Source organism: Lissotriton helveticus, chromosome 5_1, assembly GCF_964261635.1.
Source record: "Lissotriton helveticus chromosome 5_1, aLisHel1.1, whole genome shotgun sequence".
Classification (NCBI taxonomy): domain Eukaryota; kingdom Metazoa; phylum Chordata; class Amphibia; order Caudata; family Salamandridae; genus Lissotriton; species Lissotriton helveticus.
Window position 1 is genome coordinate 686648706 of NC_136065.1, and position 14453 is coordinate 686663158.

Here is a 14453-nt window from a genome sequence, read left to right on the forward strand (position 1 = left end):
ACGGACATCAAGAGCACATTTATAGCAAAAGGTAGGAGGCATTTGAGGTGTCTCTAGTGCTCATTTTATGAAGTGGGTACCAGTGTAATTTAAGCTTAAATATGATGGTGAAACAACTAGCGCTTCCTGGATTCTTTCATTCCTGTGGCAGTTTATACCAAGCATAGGTGAAAGGCAGAACTTCACTCCTATGGGTAGCACATTATTTTAGGATCTATTTATATTCACACACACTAGTCTTTCAAGCCAATGAACCGGATGCTTGTTTCCGGTCCAGGTAGGACCTGGCTTGGCAGTTCGGTCTGGACTGTTCCCAAGAGGCACAGGGTCAAGGCTGATTTGCATATGGCTGGGTATAAACTGGGGTGGCGTGGTGAGCAAAAGAACGATTTAACCCAGATCTCTTGACTGGGGGTGAATGTATGATTTATTCAGCATTCTGTCCATCATTATTTTGCGTAGCAATGAACCAAATAACAGTGCAAATGTAAGAGAACATATAATTGCAAATGCATCATTTTTACTGTTGCTAATCACTGAGCACCCTGTCCAAAAATGGTTCTTCCAGCACCACAGCACACATGCCTGACACAACTACCACAGAGGCAGCAGGATGTGAAACCATCAAGGAGAAGCTGCCTTCAACAGCAGTAGAGGAGATGAGCGCGCAGAAGTTTCTGTCAGTAGACAAAATGGCACACAGCCACTGTGAAAAGATCAGGAATAGAAAGTGAGAATGCACACCAAGACCAGCGGGTGAATAAAAGGCATGAGAACGAGGGAAGCCTGCATGGAGGGTCAGTACTTTTGGGGGAGAGAATGAGACCCAGGGAGGGAGAGCAGCAGAGGAGGAAGAGTGAAGACATAGCAGGACCAAGAAGAAGACTAAGATACCGAAGAAGCACAAAGGGAGAGTTGGTCCCACTGCAGAACAGAGAAGAGAGCCGGCACTCTGCGTGGGGCCAGAAACACACACTTGCATGGTCTTTGTTGGCTCAGTGCTCACTTCACTATTAATTACATACATAGTTCATACAGTGTTGTCTCCTTCGCTCACATTTCATACCAGTGCATATACAGTGCGCATGTTAACGAAGGGTCAAAAAAAAAAAAAAAGTTGGAGAACACAATGCTTCTAAAATTAACACAGCAAATAATAAAATGGAAGATGCTGCTATGGCTTTCTACCACAACTAGCATCCGACATGAAGAAAAGGAGGTCCTAGCACTTAAGACAAACATGGTGCTGGATCTGAGAGGTAATTTAGAACATGATACACGCTAACTGTTTGAATCTAATGTTAAAAAACAAGTATCTCAACACAGTTGTGCATTTCTACAGTTTTCCTGGCATGCAGGAACTATTCAGTGCAAGTTAGAATGTGACACAATCAGATACAAACTCTTCTCTCATAGGCTGATATATTGTATGAGGCACCAACAACTTGAGGCACCAGCTACTTGCAGCGCAACAATTTTCCGTCTGAAAAAAATGTAGTCAAAGTGATTCTAGCTTTATTAAATATGATCAATCATATGCAGTCATTTAAATAGGAAAGATTCACAGAGGTGGGGGAGGGCGGGAACTGGCAGCATCAGCACAGGCTGGTTCACATATTACAATTCATTCGGGCAGGCACTGGTTACATTTTATCCAGCCCCTGCCTAGCTTTTCTTCCTTTTTTTTTTTAAAGTACAACATATATACAGCTATAAATTAATTCTAAATAGATTTGTTTCTGCTTCGCTTATTTATTTCTTTACATTTCAGTTTTCTTCTAAAAAACACTTCTGATTTCCATTCCGCTTGAAGTGACCAGTGCAGTCGCAGGAAAGCTTTCATTGTCCAGTTCTCTATAATCTCGGTTTGTTGTCAGAGTTCTGGTGTCCTAAGCGAGTGAAGCGACTGCAGAAGTCTAGAAATGGAGACACGAAGACTGGTAAGACGCACGGCAGCTTTTACATTCTGTCCTATCTGCTCTCTAAAGCAACTAACGTTGAAAGAGGGCAGCTGCGCGCTGCTAATGTTCCAGATCCATGAAGGTTACTTTTTCTGCTTTTTACATAAAGTCTGTTAACTTGGCTCAGAGGACTTCACCAAAAGTCTCCAGGTATTCCAGAAAGTCTGTGAAACAAAAAAGAAGTTAAAATGGTGGAAGCTGATTGTAGACTAAGACGATACAGTATATGTTCGATAAGATCACCAGTGTGGGTGTTTCGAAGAATTATTTTAACAATGACCAATCAGAGGTACATCAGCATACCATCATCATAAAACTTTATTCGATATGTATACACAATATCATAAAAGCAGACAGTTATCTTAAAAATAAAAAGTACAAAGATAAAATACCACTTGACAAATGGATACATTAAAAAGGATATAAAATAGTACAGTCCATTAACATTCAAATCGTTTACTCCGATGTCAATGTCAGCTGGTGCAAAGAGGCAAGTGATAACATTTACGACTCATTTTGGTTTGGTTTCCTCGTTTATACTAGGGTTGCATCGAAGCCCTGACTCTAACAATTGCTTTTACATAGGTAGAGACAACTGCAATAACATGGGCATTTTCTAGGAATTTCAGATTACAATAAGTGGCTCTGCAGGTTCGTATGCCCCATGATTTAAGTAGGGGTTTCAAAAAAGTTGCCCTTGGAAGGTGATAGTAGCTGCAGAATAATATGCAATGGATATTCGACTGTGGTGAAGTATTGTCGCATGGGCAATTTTCTAAATTTCTTGACAAGCAGTTGGAATATGGGAACGTTATTAATCTGAAAAAGGTTTCTGTACGGAATCGTGTAAGCAGCATACGCGTAAAGGGAGGTGGTTCTAAGGTTAAGTACAGTTGTACCCCTTCCGTGATGGTGGACAGTTGATACTCAACTACCATGCTCTTACCCTTTTCTATAGGCCATCGCTTGCCCACCAGGTGCTGCAATACTAATTTTTATACATCAGCATACATTAATCAAAGCTGTTGATTTAAGATCTAAAGGAGGGGAGTTCAACGTCTGTGCTCAAGGACTGGAAAACGGTTAGATATTCCGGATTTCCACATCGCATAAATGTACAAGCTATGACTTTACGTGGAAATCATTACCACAGACCTTGGCTATCCAGAAAATCTGGCACTGATCTCGCTCTCGCAGAAAGGACAGTAGCCCTGATATTAATGCTTTGTAAGTAGTCAGATTGAAATAGAGCATGTTCCAAGGAATCTGACAACTCGAAACAAAGTCAAAAACGTGTTAATTGAAAAATATGTTTCTTCAATATACTTTTATTAGCCATGCTTTCCTAGGAACATGGTCTTGGATGCTGAGGATATTAAAAATGTTGCTGGATCCAATCCTTCATCATTCCACAATCTTGCTTCATCCCTTTTTACTGTGGTTTATGCCAGTTGTATAAATCTATTACATATTTAGTTTTTTCATCCCAATTAGCTAATTTGACTTTGTAAGAGTTACCGCTATATGTATCAACAAACCATTTTGCATTTCCTAAATAGCGAATTTTAAGGAATCGCTATTTAGGAAATGCAAAACGGTATGTATGTACAAAATCGCTTTCCAATAGCGATTCCTTAGCATTCCTAATTTGAGATTAGCAAATTGTCATTCGCAAATTACCCCTTCATTTCCATGGGCCAGGAGGCCCATAGGAATGAAGGTGCAATTTGCATTAGCAATTAGCTAATCGCAAATTAGGAATTTTTCCAAGGGTGCAGGGGTATCTCAAGAACACCCTGCTGCACCCCTGAAAAAGACATTTGGGGGCATATGGCGCACATACATGCCCTAAGGGCATGTATGGGCGTCATATGGCACCTTTGGTTTTTTTCAAAAAAGCTTTTTGATAAGAATTCGCAAATTACCACCAACTAGAAGTTGGTGGTAATTTGCTAATCCTTAATGGCATTTTTTCCATAATATTTGTTTGATACATTGCATTTAAGGAATCGCAAAATTTGCAATTCCTTAAGTGCAATCGCAAAATAAGGATTAGCAAATTTTGCTAATCCTTATTTTGCATCAAACTTTTTTGATACATTCCATTTGTCTATTTAGCATTCGCAAAGGCCGAAATTCGCAGAATTTCGGCCTTTGCGAATGCTAAATAGCTTGATACATATAGCGGTATGTTTTTACCTTAACCAGCTACACCATTGTGCTTTTATACAGCCTTTGACAGTAGTCTATATTTAGCAGATCTTTAGAATTTCCACTCTATAACAATTTCAGTGATTAGACATCCGCCTCTGAATGGACTGGTATAGTACATGGTAAGGCTCGTGCCAGGACAGTGCGCGCTACAAATGCAATATAACATAAGGACAAGAGCAACTTGCCGCCATCATGGGAGTGGAGATGTGGTGTGGCTGGGGCCCCCACCACCGCCCAAGCATGCTAAGAACAGGTGCAGACGCTATCCACGGCCATTAACATGTGGGTGGGGAGGTGTTCCCTATCAATGCACAACCTTGAAGAGACACCATCTGAGACAGGGTTGAGTGAATCGGAGAAAAGTGTTGCCTCAGTTAACCTCACGACTGTCACGCCACAGACTATGGATGACATTGCCTGACGCCAACTGTAGACAGACTTCCGGGGGCCACAGGAGGTGGTTTCCAAGACCTGATGTGCATGTGAGCCCCCCGAAGCAAAACAAAATGCGTCAAGATGTCCGTTTTCTTTCTACCCTCCCCCAGGGGTTTCATTGAGCCTAAACCACCGCGCTGGGGTTCTCTGAGAGTAACAGGCTCGATGAGGGCGGCCCTGGTGGCTTACTACACCTAAGCAGAGATTGATTCCAGAAGGGTCATACACTTCCCCCCTTTTTGCTTGATGCACACTGTCTACAAGAGAGCCGATCTTCGAAGGTTGGCTTCCACCCTCATTCTCCAGGAGAACTTCTGTATGTGGCAGCATACAGACTACAGGTCCCCGCGAGCGGCAGTGAGTGTTATTTGTTTGGGCAGTTAGATGTTGCTTTGCCGTCTTGGGATTGGGAATTCTGTTCTTAGTTTTTTATAAGCCATGCAGCATGATTGGGGCCTGCCCAGAGTGCAGACTATCCCTTGCACTAGTGCACCTAGTAGATATGCCTCTTACGGATGTATGACGGTACAACGCGTACCGTTTCAACGCGTGCTTTTACGACGCGTCTGTAACAACGCAAGTCGTAACCACGACTTGCGTTGGGGGGGGGGCGCGGATAGTGAATAGTATAATTTACTATTCTAACACCAGTCCCCGTGGATAGTAGGGAAGGTGTTGGAATAGTAAATATACTATTCTTTATCCTTTAGCACCCTCCAGCGCAAGTCGTGGTTACGACTTGCGTTGTAAAGGACGCGTCGTAAAAGCGCTGCGGGGTAACATCCGCGTTGAAAAGGATGTTTCCCGCCTCTTACTCCCATGCCTGCCATTCCTCCATCGGATTATGGCTAATGTATGTCTAGATTAGTTTCTCACATGGAATGTCGAAGGGACGAGGGACAGCTCGTAGGAGATATGCAGTGAAAACAATACATTAAGAGACAGGACACCCAGATAGTATTCCTCCAAGAAACGCACATACCCAAGGGAGAGGACATACATTTACAAAAACGATGGTGGGGCCAATGTTACAGCACCACACACTCAGTTTATGCTAGAGGGGCCCTTATATGGATTAGGCCCTCAGTGCCTTTTAGGAGTACGACTGTCCATGTAGAGGGACAACTAGATGGCACTGAAAGATTTCCTCACTTGGATCAATAGCCTCGATCCTTTTCTCAAGTTCACCTGCACTAGCAGCCCAACTGAACTAGCGTTCCTAGACCTCAACATAAAAGCTGATCAGGGGGGTCTAACAACAACCACTCATTACAAACCGACTTCCAGGAACTCTTTGTTGCGCTTTGACAGTTTCCACCCCAGACCCCTGAGGGAGAATCTGCCATTTGGACAGTTCCTGCGCATACGCCGGAACTGCAGCAACCTCCATGACTTCAAACACCAGTCCAAAGCCTTGGTCCACAAGTTGGAAGACCGTGGCTACCCATCCAGAATCATCACAAAATCCTGTAAACGAGCACGCAACCAGAACAGGGAGGCCCTTCTTGAAACCGTGGTCAGACCACCAGAAACACCCATCATGACATGTGTCACCACCTATAACACCGCCTCAAACCAGGTCTCCAGCATAATTCGCAAAAATTGGAAGATCATCAATTCAGGCACGAGGAACTGGGACCTCCCCCGTTTTGCATACAAAAGAGCACAAAATCTGAAGGACCAGCTGGTATCCACGAGACCCAGAAAGACACAACAAACCGGCCAGACAATTTTAAACACTTGGGGTCTACCAGAACTAACAGGCCATCAACCGTGTTACAATTGCAGCGTCTGCCACCTGACTACCCCTTCCAAAACATTGTCGTTGGAAAATGGTAAAACCTGGACACAACGACAATTTACGAATTGTAATTCATCTAACCTAGTATACCTAATCACCTGTCGCTGTGGTTTGAGATACATAGGCATGACTACCAGGAAAGTCAGAACCAGGATGACTGAGCACAGGAGCACAATGCGCTGTGGCAAAAACATCAGCAAGCTGACCCAGCACTTCATCGTGCAAAATCACACCCCGAATGATTTCACCTGGACAGTCATCGAACAATTCGCACCTTCGTGTTGTGATGAGAAAACTCTGCTCTCCAAAGAGCAACGCTGGATTTATCGCCTTTCTACCCATACAGAGGGGCTCAATGACTCCATCCCGTGGAATGCTCTAGCGAGATGAACACTCCTAAATAAGTAATTGGTCTGTATCCCTGTCTGCGCTCAGACTCGTGGTCTGTCCCTACTCTGTATTTGCCTTATTTGCCCATATGCCTCCCAATCGCTATTGTTGCTTTTTAAACCTCAATGGACCCACACGGGCCTTTTTTCATTTTCTTTTTCCGTTGTTTACCCCCCAGTTGCGCACGCACTTGCGCGCACATGTCAATACCAATGCTAACCTAGTCCTGGTACCGTGGCGCATGCGCGAATACATAGTGCTCGCGCACGCCTCTACCGCGCATGCGCTGGAACCTCACATCGCGCATGCGCAGCGTGAATGCCGCTAGCTACCAGCGCCCGCGCTCTAAAAAGGAAACGCGACCGCACCCTCTCCCCTCTCCAGGTGATACCAATCGAACCGGCTATTTAAGCCCATACCTGTTCCATGCAAAGTTCACTCGGGACACTGGAGCAGGACGATAGGTCGCAGGAACACGCTGATCGGAAATACCGTGAGTAAACGTGATCTCTACACAACGCTCTGGGTAAGCAGCAATTTCTCTCCACATGTACCATCCTAACTGTAATCTTCTACAAACGTTTAGGGTCTTCTTTCCCTCCCTGCCAAGTGACCCATGAGGCTTTAACAGCAAGTAGCAAGTGTGAGGAATTATGTACCATACTTACCTGTACCTCACGCTATGCTTGTTTCGCTGTGTAGCCCACCACTGCCACTGCGTTTAATATTTTACAGCCATAGTTCACCTTAGCCATGGCACACTCATGGCAAAGTTATCTGCCGTTCTAGGTCGCTCACGCACACCAGAAGTCGGCCATATGTTGTGTTTTGGTTAATACCATTCTCATTGATTCTCTTTGTATGTCTGTATTGTCTTTGTGTTCTATGTACAGTAAAGCAGAGGGAATCCCCCTCTTACACGTACAGCACCTTAGCGAGTGCAACACTTTTTTACCACACATTTTCACTTAATATAGTTTATTATCACTCACACATACTCATTTTGGTCCTGAGGAAAGCCAGTTTTAATCAAAAGGCCTGGCTGAAACATGTAGACCACAAGGACGTAGGAGCTCCTAATACACTCCACATCGTCCACAGCCTTTTTATCTTGCTAACAGGGGCCCAGGTATTACATTTACCTTTTACCCTCGGGAACTGGGACCACCTGCATAGCTTTTAAACCTTTCACCTTCATTCTCACCAGCACTGCACACTCAGTAAGAATACCAGCTCCTCAGTAATCTGGAGTTGCAGCACACCCGGGACACATTCGGTGTCACTGTGGTGGGCCCGATGATGAAGCATGACACCAACCAGGTTGGTGTGTGAGGGCTTCATGACCAAACCTAAGGGTTTGCCCACAGATATACCTTCTGAGTTTTCACTAACACAACATAGCTAGTCCTATATTGATATCTCTACATATAACCAGGGGACCCGGACTGGCTTACCTAGTCCTCTCTCTCCCTTTTGATTTGCTGTTACAACTAGATGGCAGACATATACATCTAGGGAGTATTTATGCTCTGAATGTGGCGTAACAGAGGGGATTTTAATTGTGTACTGAACCCACAGCTGGACTGTTCGCACCCTTCTTTGCCGACCTCCCCTATGGTAGATGCTGCGACTTACCTATTTCAGTGGCTTGCGCAATGGTCCCTAGTGGATAGGTGGCACGTACTACACTCAAGACGCCAGGGAATATTCATATAATTCGTCGCCACATGAGCTTTGACTGCATTCTCTGGCACCATGCCACACAGCTGAATGTTACGGGGCAGAGTATTTTGGGAAAACCCTGTCGGACCATAATGCACTACAGCTCCAATTAACGTGAGGAACACCACTCCCTCCAGTACTAACTTGGTGATTGTAACATGCTGCGTTAGAGGATTCGATATTCTGGGACTCTACTAACACCACCCAATCAAATTACCTAGCAGGCAACTGGGGCACTGCTACAGCAAGGCTGACATGAGTGGGAAGCACTGACGGAGGTGATATGGGGTCACTGCATGCATACTATGGATGGCGAAGGAGCTACCCTTGACCGAAAACTGGCACTGACAGAAACTTTGCTATGTGCCATTGGCAATTGTGCGAGACGACCCCACTGAGAGGCCTGCTTTGTCTGAAGTGAGAGAGCGGAATGTCCACCTCATGGAATCACTGCAGTGTGTTGACTTTAGGGCATGCCAGGCGAAGAGACACGCTGAGGGCTATAAACTAGGCCGACTCCTGGCATGGTTACTTAAGAGTGCCACGGCAACACCATCAGCAAGCGTGATGCGGGTAGCTGCGACACATCTCGCCATTAGTCAAACTGACATACAGGCAGCGCTCACTGCCTATTATCTTTTAATATATGATCCCCTACAGAGGACCGAAAGGTCCAAATCTGAGACTCCCTCACCAAAATTACACAGCCTGTCATTGCGCTGATAGGGAGAGGAGATCTTAACACCCCCCCAATTATAGAACAGGAAATCCAAGGAGCAATCTGACAAGTTGCTGCACGTAAGAAACAATGACTGGATGGGCTACCTATTGAATATTACAAAACATATGAAGCACTAGTGATCTCAAAGCTGTTAAACTATGCCATACCCTCACTACGGGGCGATTGTTAGTCTTGCTTCCAAAGCCATGGCGAGACCCTTTGGAACGGATATCATACAAGCCCCTACTGATGATAGGTATGGACTATAAAAAACAGAGCAAAATCTTAGCAGTGAGGCTACTCGAACACCTCCCAAACCTGGCCATCTGGATCAAAAAGAATTCCCACCAGGTTGGTCCACAACACTCAATGTCCGCAGACTCTATAAAGTACTGGAAAGTGTGCCCAGCCAGTGTGTAGTACTGGAGCAGCAAAAAGTGTTTGAAACAGTGGACTGGGAGTACATGTTTGCAACAAAGTGCAATGGGCACAGACGGTAGATTACAGCGGTTCACAAGGCCCCTATATTTGGAGCCCACAGCACCGGTGAAAATAGGGCAATGTGTCTCACCCCCTTTCACAAGAGTAAAGGCACAAGTCAGGGCTGCCCCACTCCCAACTGTTGTTTGCCCTGCAATTGAGCCATTGGAGCAGAGGCTCAGACAACTGGGTCAGAACTGGGGCACACCACAGGCGGGGGCGAAGCATGTGGTCTTGCCATATGCAGACGATGATTTGATTCATCTGAAAGATATACAGGCAGGCATTGCTGAAATAGCGAGTATTCTGGCATAATTTTAAGCCGCTTCGTGCCTTGGGGTTAACTGGTCGAAACCTTGTTTGTTCAGGATGGGGATCGTACCTACCTTTATAGTATGGCGAGCGGCGGGCTGGGCCTTTATAAACGTAGAAACGCTAGGGAAGCCACGAACCGCTTTATTGATTTGGCGTTGTTGATGGTCTGCAGAATGGTTACCTTGCATTGGAAGACCAGTGGGTTGTCTGGCATGGGACACTGGCAAGCCGCATTGCTTAAGTGGGGTAGGGCCGAAGCAGGGGCGCTGAGACGGGATGAGGCACATGGACTGCAAAAGAGGCCCACTGCAGCAAACTGAAAAGGTTTACTAGACATCCTACAGGCGCTTCAGGCTGTCGTAGGCGGTACAGGATAATACGTTAATATTACACATGCATAACATACAAGAGGTTCCTCCTCAGAATTACAAATCATGATCTCCCATTTCAACAAAATTTGATTCTTAGGAAACTATTTCTCAACCAAAGGTCCCAAACTATGGAATGTATTACAAAGACCTAATTCATCTCCCGACAAACACTTCGGTTTTGGAAACCTGCTCAAAACCTGCCTCTACCCAAAAGAGCAACATCGCACAAAAAAATAGTCCATAACCTAGGAAACCTACTCGTCCATTAAGTGGCTCCTAACAATTACAACTCACTCCCTGATTTCAACTAATCGCAAATTGGAGGAAGCAATTCCTCAACAAAGATACCCAAGTATGGAATACAATGCCAGGATACATTCAGTCCATCCACAACCAATCCTCTGGAGAATCAGCTCACAACTTGGATTTTGCCCAAAGGGACAACACTAAGGACAACCAGGTTGCCAAGACCTTACAAAAGGGGATGATAACCGACCTCTTGAAATTCAACCCATTAAAATCGGAGTTCCTGCTAATCTCACAAAACAGTGCAATCCTGGATTACCTCCTGTAGCTTCCTTTACTGGAAACTATCTATCATTATTGGTGCTATACTGCTGGGTTTCATTCTTGGTAAGAGACTACTAGGCAGACGTACTTATTTTTCATACAGCACAGCAACCACATTTGCTGTGCTACACTGTGCATGGGAGAAAACACAGTGCAGAGCCCTATTAACTAATATTGGCCTGCTGCTGATGTCAACACCAGAGCTGGTGCACTTGTTAGGCTGCTTTACCTAGACAACTCAGAAGGATCCCACACACTGGATTTATGCTGTGCACTTCAGCACACGTGCAATACTTGGGTTTATTGAGAAATGTCTGCTCCGTCTATCTTAGTAGATCAGACTTTGCTTCAAAAGATATGAGCATTTGCACTAATCCCCCACAAGTAACACCCCCTTTATTCAAAGTGATGAAAACTACTTTTTGCAGGGAAGAGTGCACTATTCTCATGCAAAATAACTTTTGTGCTGCAAAGTAAAAACCTATGTGTTGCGCTGTGTCACTTTGCATTGGTGCAAAGCCTTAGTACATCTGGACGAAAAACGCCAGGAGTAGTGAGGTCCGGGGGGCGGGGGGGGGGATTGTGAAGCTGACAGACGACGAGGTAAAATAAAATATTTAAAAAAAACTTGTGCTCGCCGCGAAAGGCAAGTGGTTTCCTTTTTAAAATTTTTTATTATTTTATGTCATCAGTCGACTTGTCCCCAAACTTGCTCCCTCGCCTCACCGTTCTTACCTGCATGGGCCGCTCCTAATTAGAACATTGGAATGTTGAGCACTCCATTGAAGACAATGGAGTGCTCCAGGCTTCAAATCGCCGGTAGAAGCCCGAAGCATCAACATTCCAATGTTTGTTCACAGGTGTTGCTGTGAACAAAGGCCTCACGGAGCCCGAGGGGATTTCATCCCTCTCTGGCTCCATGAGACCTTTGGTTTACAAATTAGAATATTCTGCCTTCTAGGGGCGGTATGTTCTAATAGCCTTAGAGCCGTCCGTGGTGGTCTCTACTGGCTATTAAAGGCCCACTCTCTTTTTAAAGGCCCTTGCCTTGGACCTTTAAGGGTGGAGCGGGTCTTTAATGGCTGGTAGAGCCCGCTATGTTAATGTCTGCTGACACAAATGTGTACGATGCAGATCACAGAACTGTATTTTATGCAAATAGATCAGTTATGTCACCCCCCCCAGCCCCATACCCCCAGTCTTTCATTATCAAAAGTTGCTAAAGAGGGTTTGGTAACAATACATTCCTATTAGTAAAGCCAACCCTAACCATTGTATTAAATGTTATATCCTGAGTTTGTACTTCTCCAGACCAAACACTCGTAAAATATACTGCTTTCCAGTAAGGCTGACGTGATTCCTTCACCTTGTAGTCCTCATTGTCTTCTGTAACATTTGCTATAGACTGATTTACACACGTTTCACTCGTTGTCTCTGTAGAATGTGTGATGTAAAGTTTTGACAACCTACACTGGTATGAGAGGCGCTTTAAAACAAATGAAATGCATGTGAAAGAGGGTCTATGGAGAGGTGAGGGGCACTACTTGAGGGAGGTAGTGAGGGAATCCGTGGAGAAGTGGGGCATGGGGGCCTGAGGGGAGGGTGAAAAAGATTGTTTGTTGCACCGGGTGGCACCAATGCTAAAGCCGGCCCTGATTGTAGGATGTTGTATAGGAATAAGCATGGCTTCCAAAGCAGGCTCACCATTATGAAGAATAACAGGATGACAGCCTTTTGAAAAGTTTGCGCTGTTTTCATGAAGGGCTGTGCACACTGTGAATTTAACAAGCTATACAAAACATTAAGGCCATATACAAATCAATTGCACACACGTGGATTTACTGCACAATCATTCACGCACCAGCAATTTACACAGAGTTTTAATAAGAGATGTTCCCCAAAAGAAGCTAACAATATTTGAGAACTACACTCCAGCGGTTGTCTCTATTAAGCCCAGAAAAACGTTTTAAAAACCAAATGCTCATACGTTTCCCCTTAATGTAGCTCTAAAAAAAGATAAAGCGCTTACACTTAAAACTACGAGGATCTAGCCGTGCATTGAGGCCTGAACTTCAGATAGTCTGCTACAGCTGGGGGTGCCCATTCTTTGTGCTCTTTGATAGAGATCTGAATCTCCAAAATAACGCGCCCTGTACAGCAAGCCTTCCTCTGCAATAAAAAAGAAAAGAGAACATTATGAAACACAACCTTATATCAACAACATGCCACCATAGAAACTCATGAAAATTTTATACATATAATATATACATATAATATATATACATATAATATAGACAATGGAGAAATAAACACCGAAATACTCTATTCTATGCGTATTTGTGGTCTGTACCTGAAGTTATCGTTGGCGATAGAGGCCGAGGTTCATGATTTTGAGTTATATATATATATATATATAAAACTTAAGGCCTCAGTGGAAGTACAGTGCTAATCCTGTTTCCGTTTGATTCCACACTGGCTGCAAATTGCACCCACTATGGAAGTTTTGCAAGCAAAATAGTCCAAATTTCCAGTATGCGCATGTGTAAACTTAAATCCCCATTCCAACATTATAAACATTGGATTAATGCCTAAAAAGAAAACGCCAAATACCATACCCGCAATATCAGTATTTAGCAGTTGTCCTGGTTTTATTAAAGGCACGGAGTACAGTATTGTACGTCTTCATTGGTTGCTTAATATATAGCAACCAGGCTTTAAAAAGACATATACAAGTTTTAATACCTAGAACACCAGGGAAAAGGACCCCCAAACAGTGATATGTGAACAAATAATATTAAGTGGTAATAAATTCCAGTCCTCACTATATCATGTTGTGAAAGTCCTTAAGATGTGTTGAACCAAGTAACCCTTATTGGGTCGCTGTAGACTTCTGTGATGAAGACGATGAGGATCCAGTCTGAGAAAGCCTGTTGACATTCAGGGCAGACCACGAAATGAATTAATTGCTGATGAAAGATTTCCAAATTGTAGAAGCTTGCGTGCTGTGTATATGTTACAATTCCTCTGTGGCCCGTAACGTGTAGGCATTACTATTAAACTACATCGCCTATTCTTTGCTGAACACATTTGACCCATCAAGAGAAAGACGATAAATATCCAGCTGCTTTAAAGAGACGCCCCCCGGATTTTTGGCTTTGAGTGCCATATTTGGCAGCCAAACAACGAAATATTTGCGGCCCATAAACTCAAAATTCATGCTAATTTTGCGGAAGGCAGGACATGTGCCTGCCACAAAAATACTTCACGGCCTGTGGTCTGTCACTGCTGTAGACTTTGCTATGTCATGGTCTGTAACCTCGCAGTCGCCAGCAGCACCACACCACGGAATTGGAGGATATCTGATGCCACAGAGAGGAGATTGTAAAATGAAACCTGCTCTTTCTGGCATCAGACAACTTGCGTTCTCTGCAGTGTGCAAGCCAGCGGCAGTTGAGGGAGTGCCCTGGAGTGAG

The 14453-nt window shown here is 44.3% G+C and overlaps 1 protein-coding gene across 1 annotated transcript in view; it reads right to left on the reverse strand.

The window, feature by feature from the left end:
* Window positions 1-409: 409 nt before the first annotated feature.
* Window positions 410-14453, reverse strand: part of DNAJB12 (DnaJ heat shock protein family (Hsp40) member B12) — a 255070-nt gene continuing 241026 nt past the window's right edge. Inside the window, exons 8-9 of the mRNA XM_078643078.1 lie at window positions 13010-13149; window positions 410-2125 (exon numbers count right to left, since the gene is read on the reverse strand). Coding sequence (XP_078499204.1) covers window positions 13028-13149 — 122 coding nt within the window. The 3' untranslated portion in view covers window positions 410-2125; window positions 13010-13027. The remainder of the gene's footprint in view (window positions 2126-13009; window positions 13150-14453) is intronic.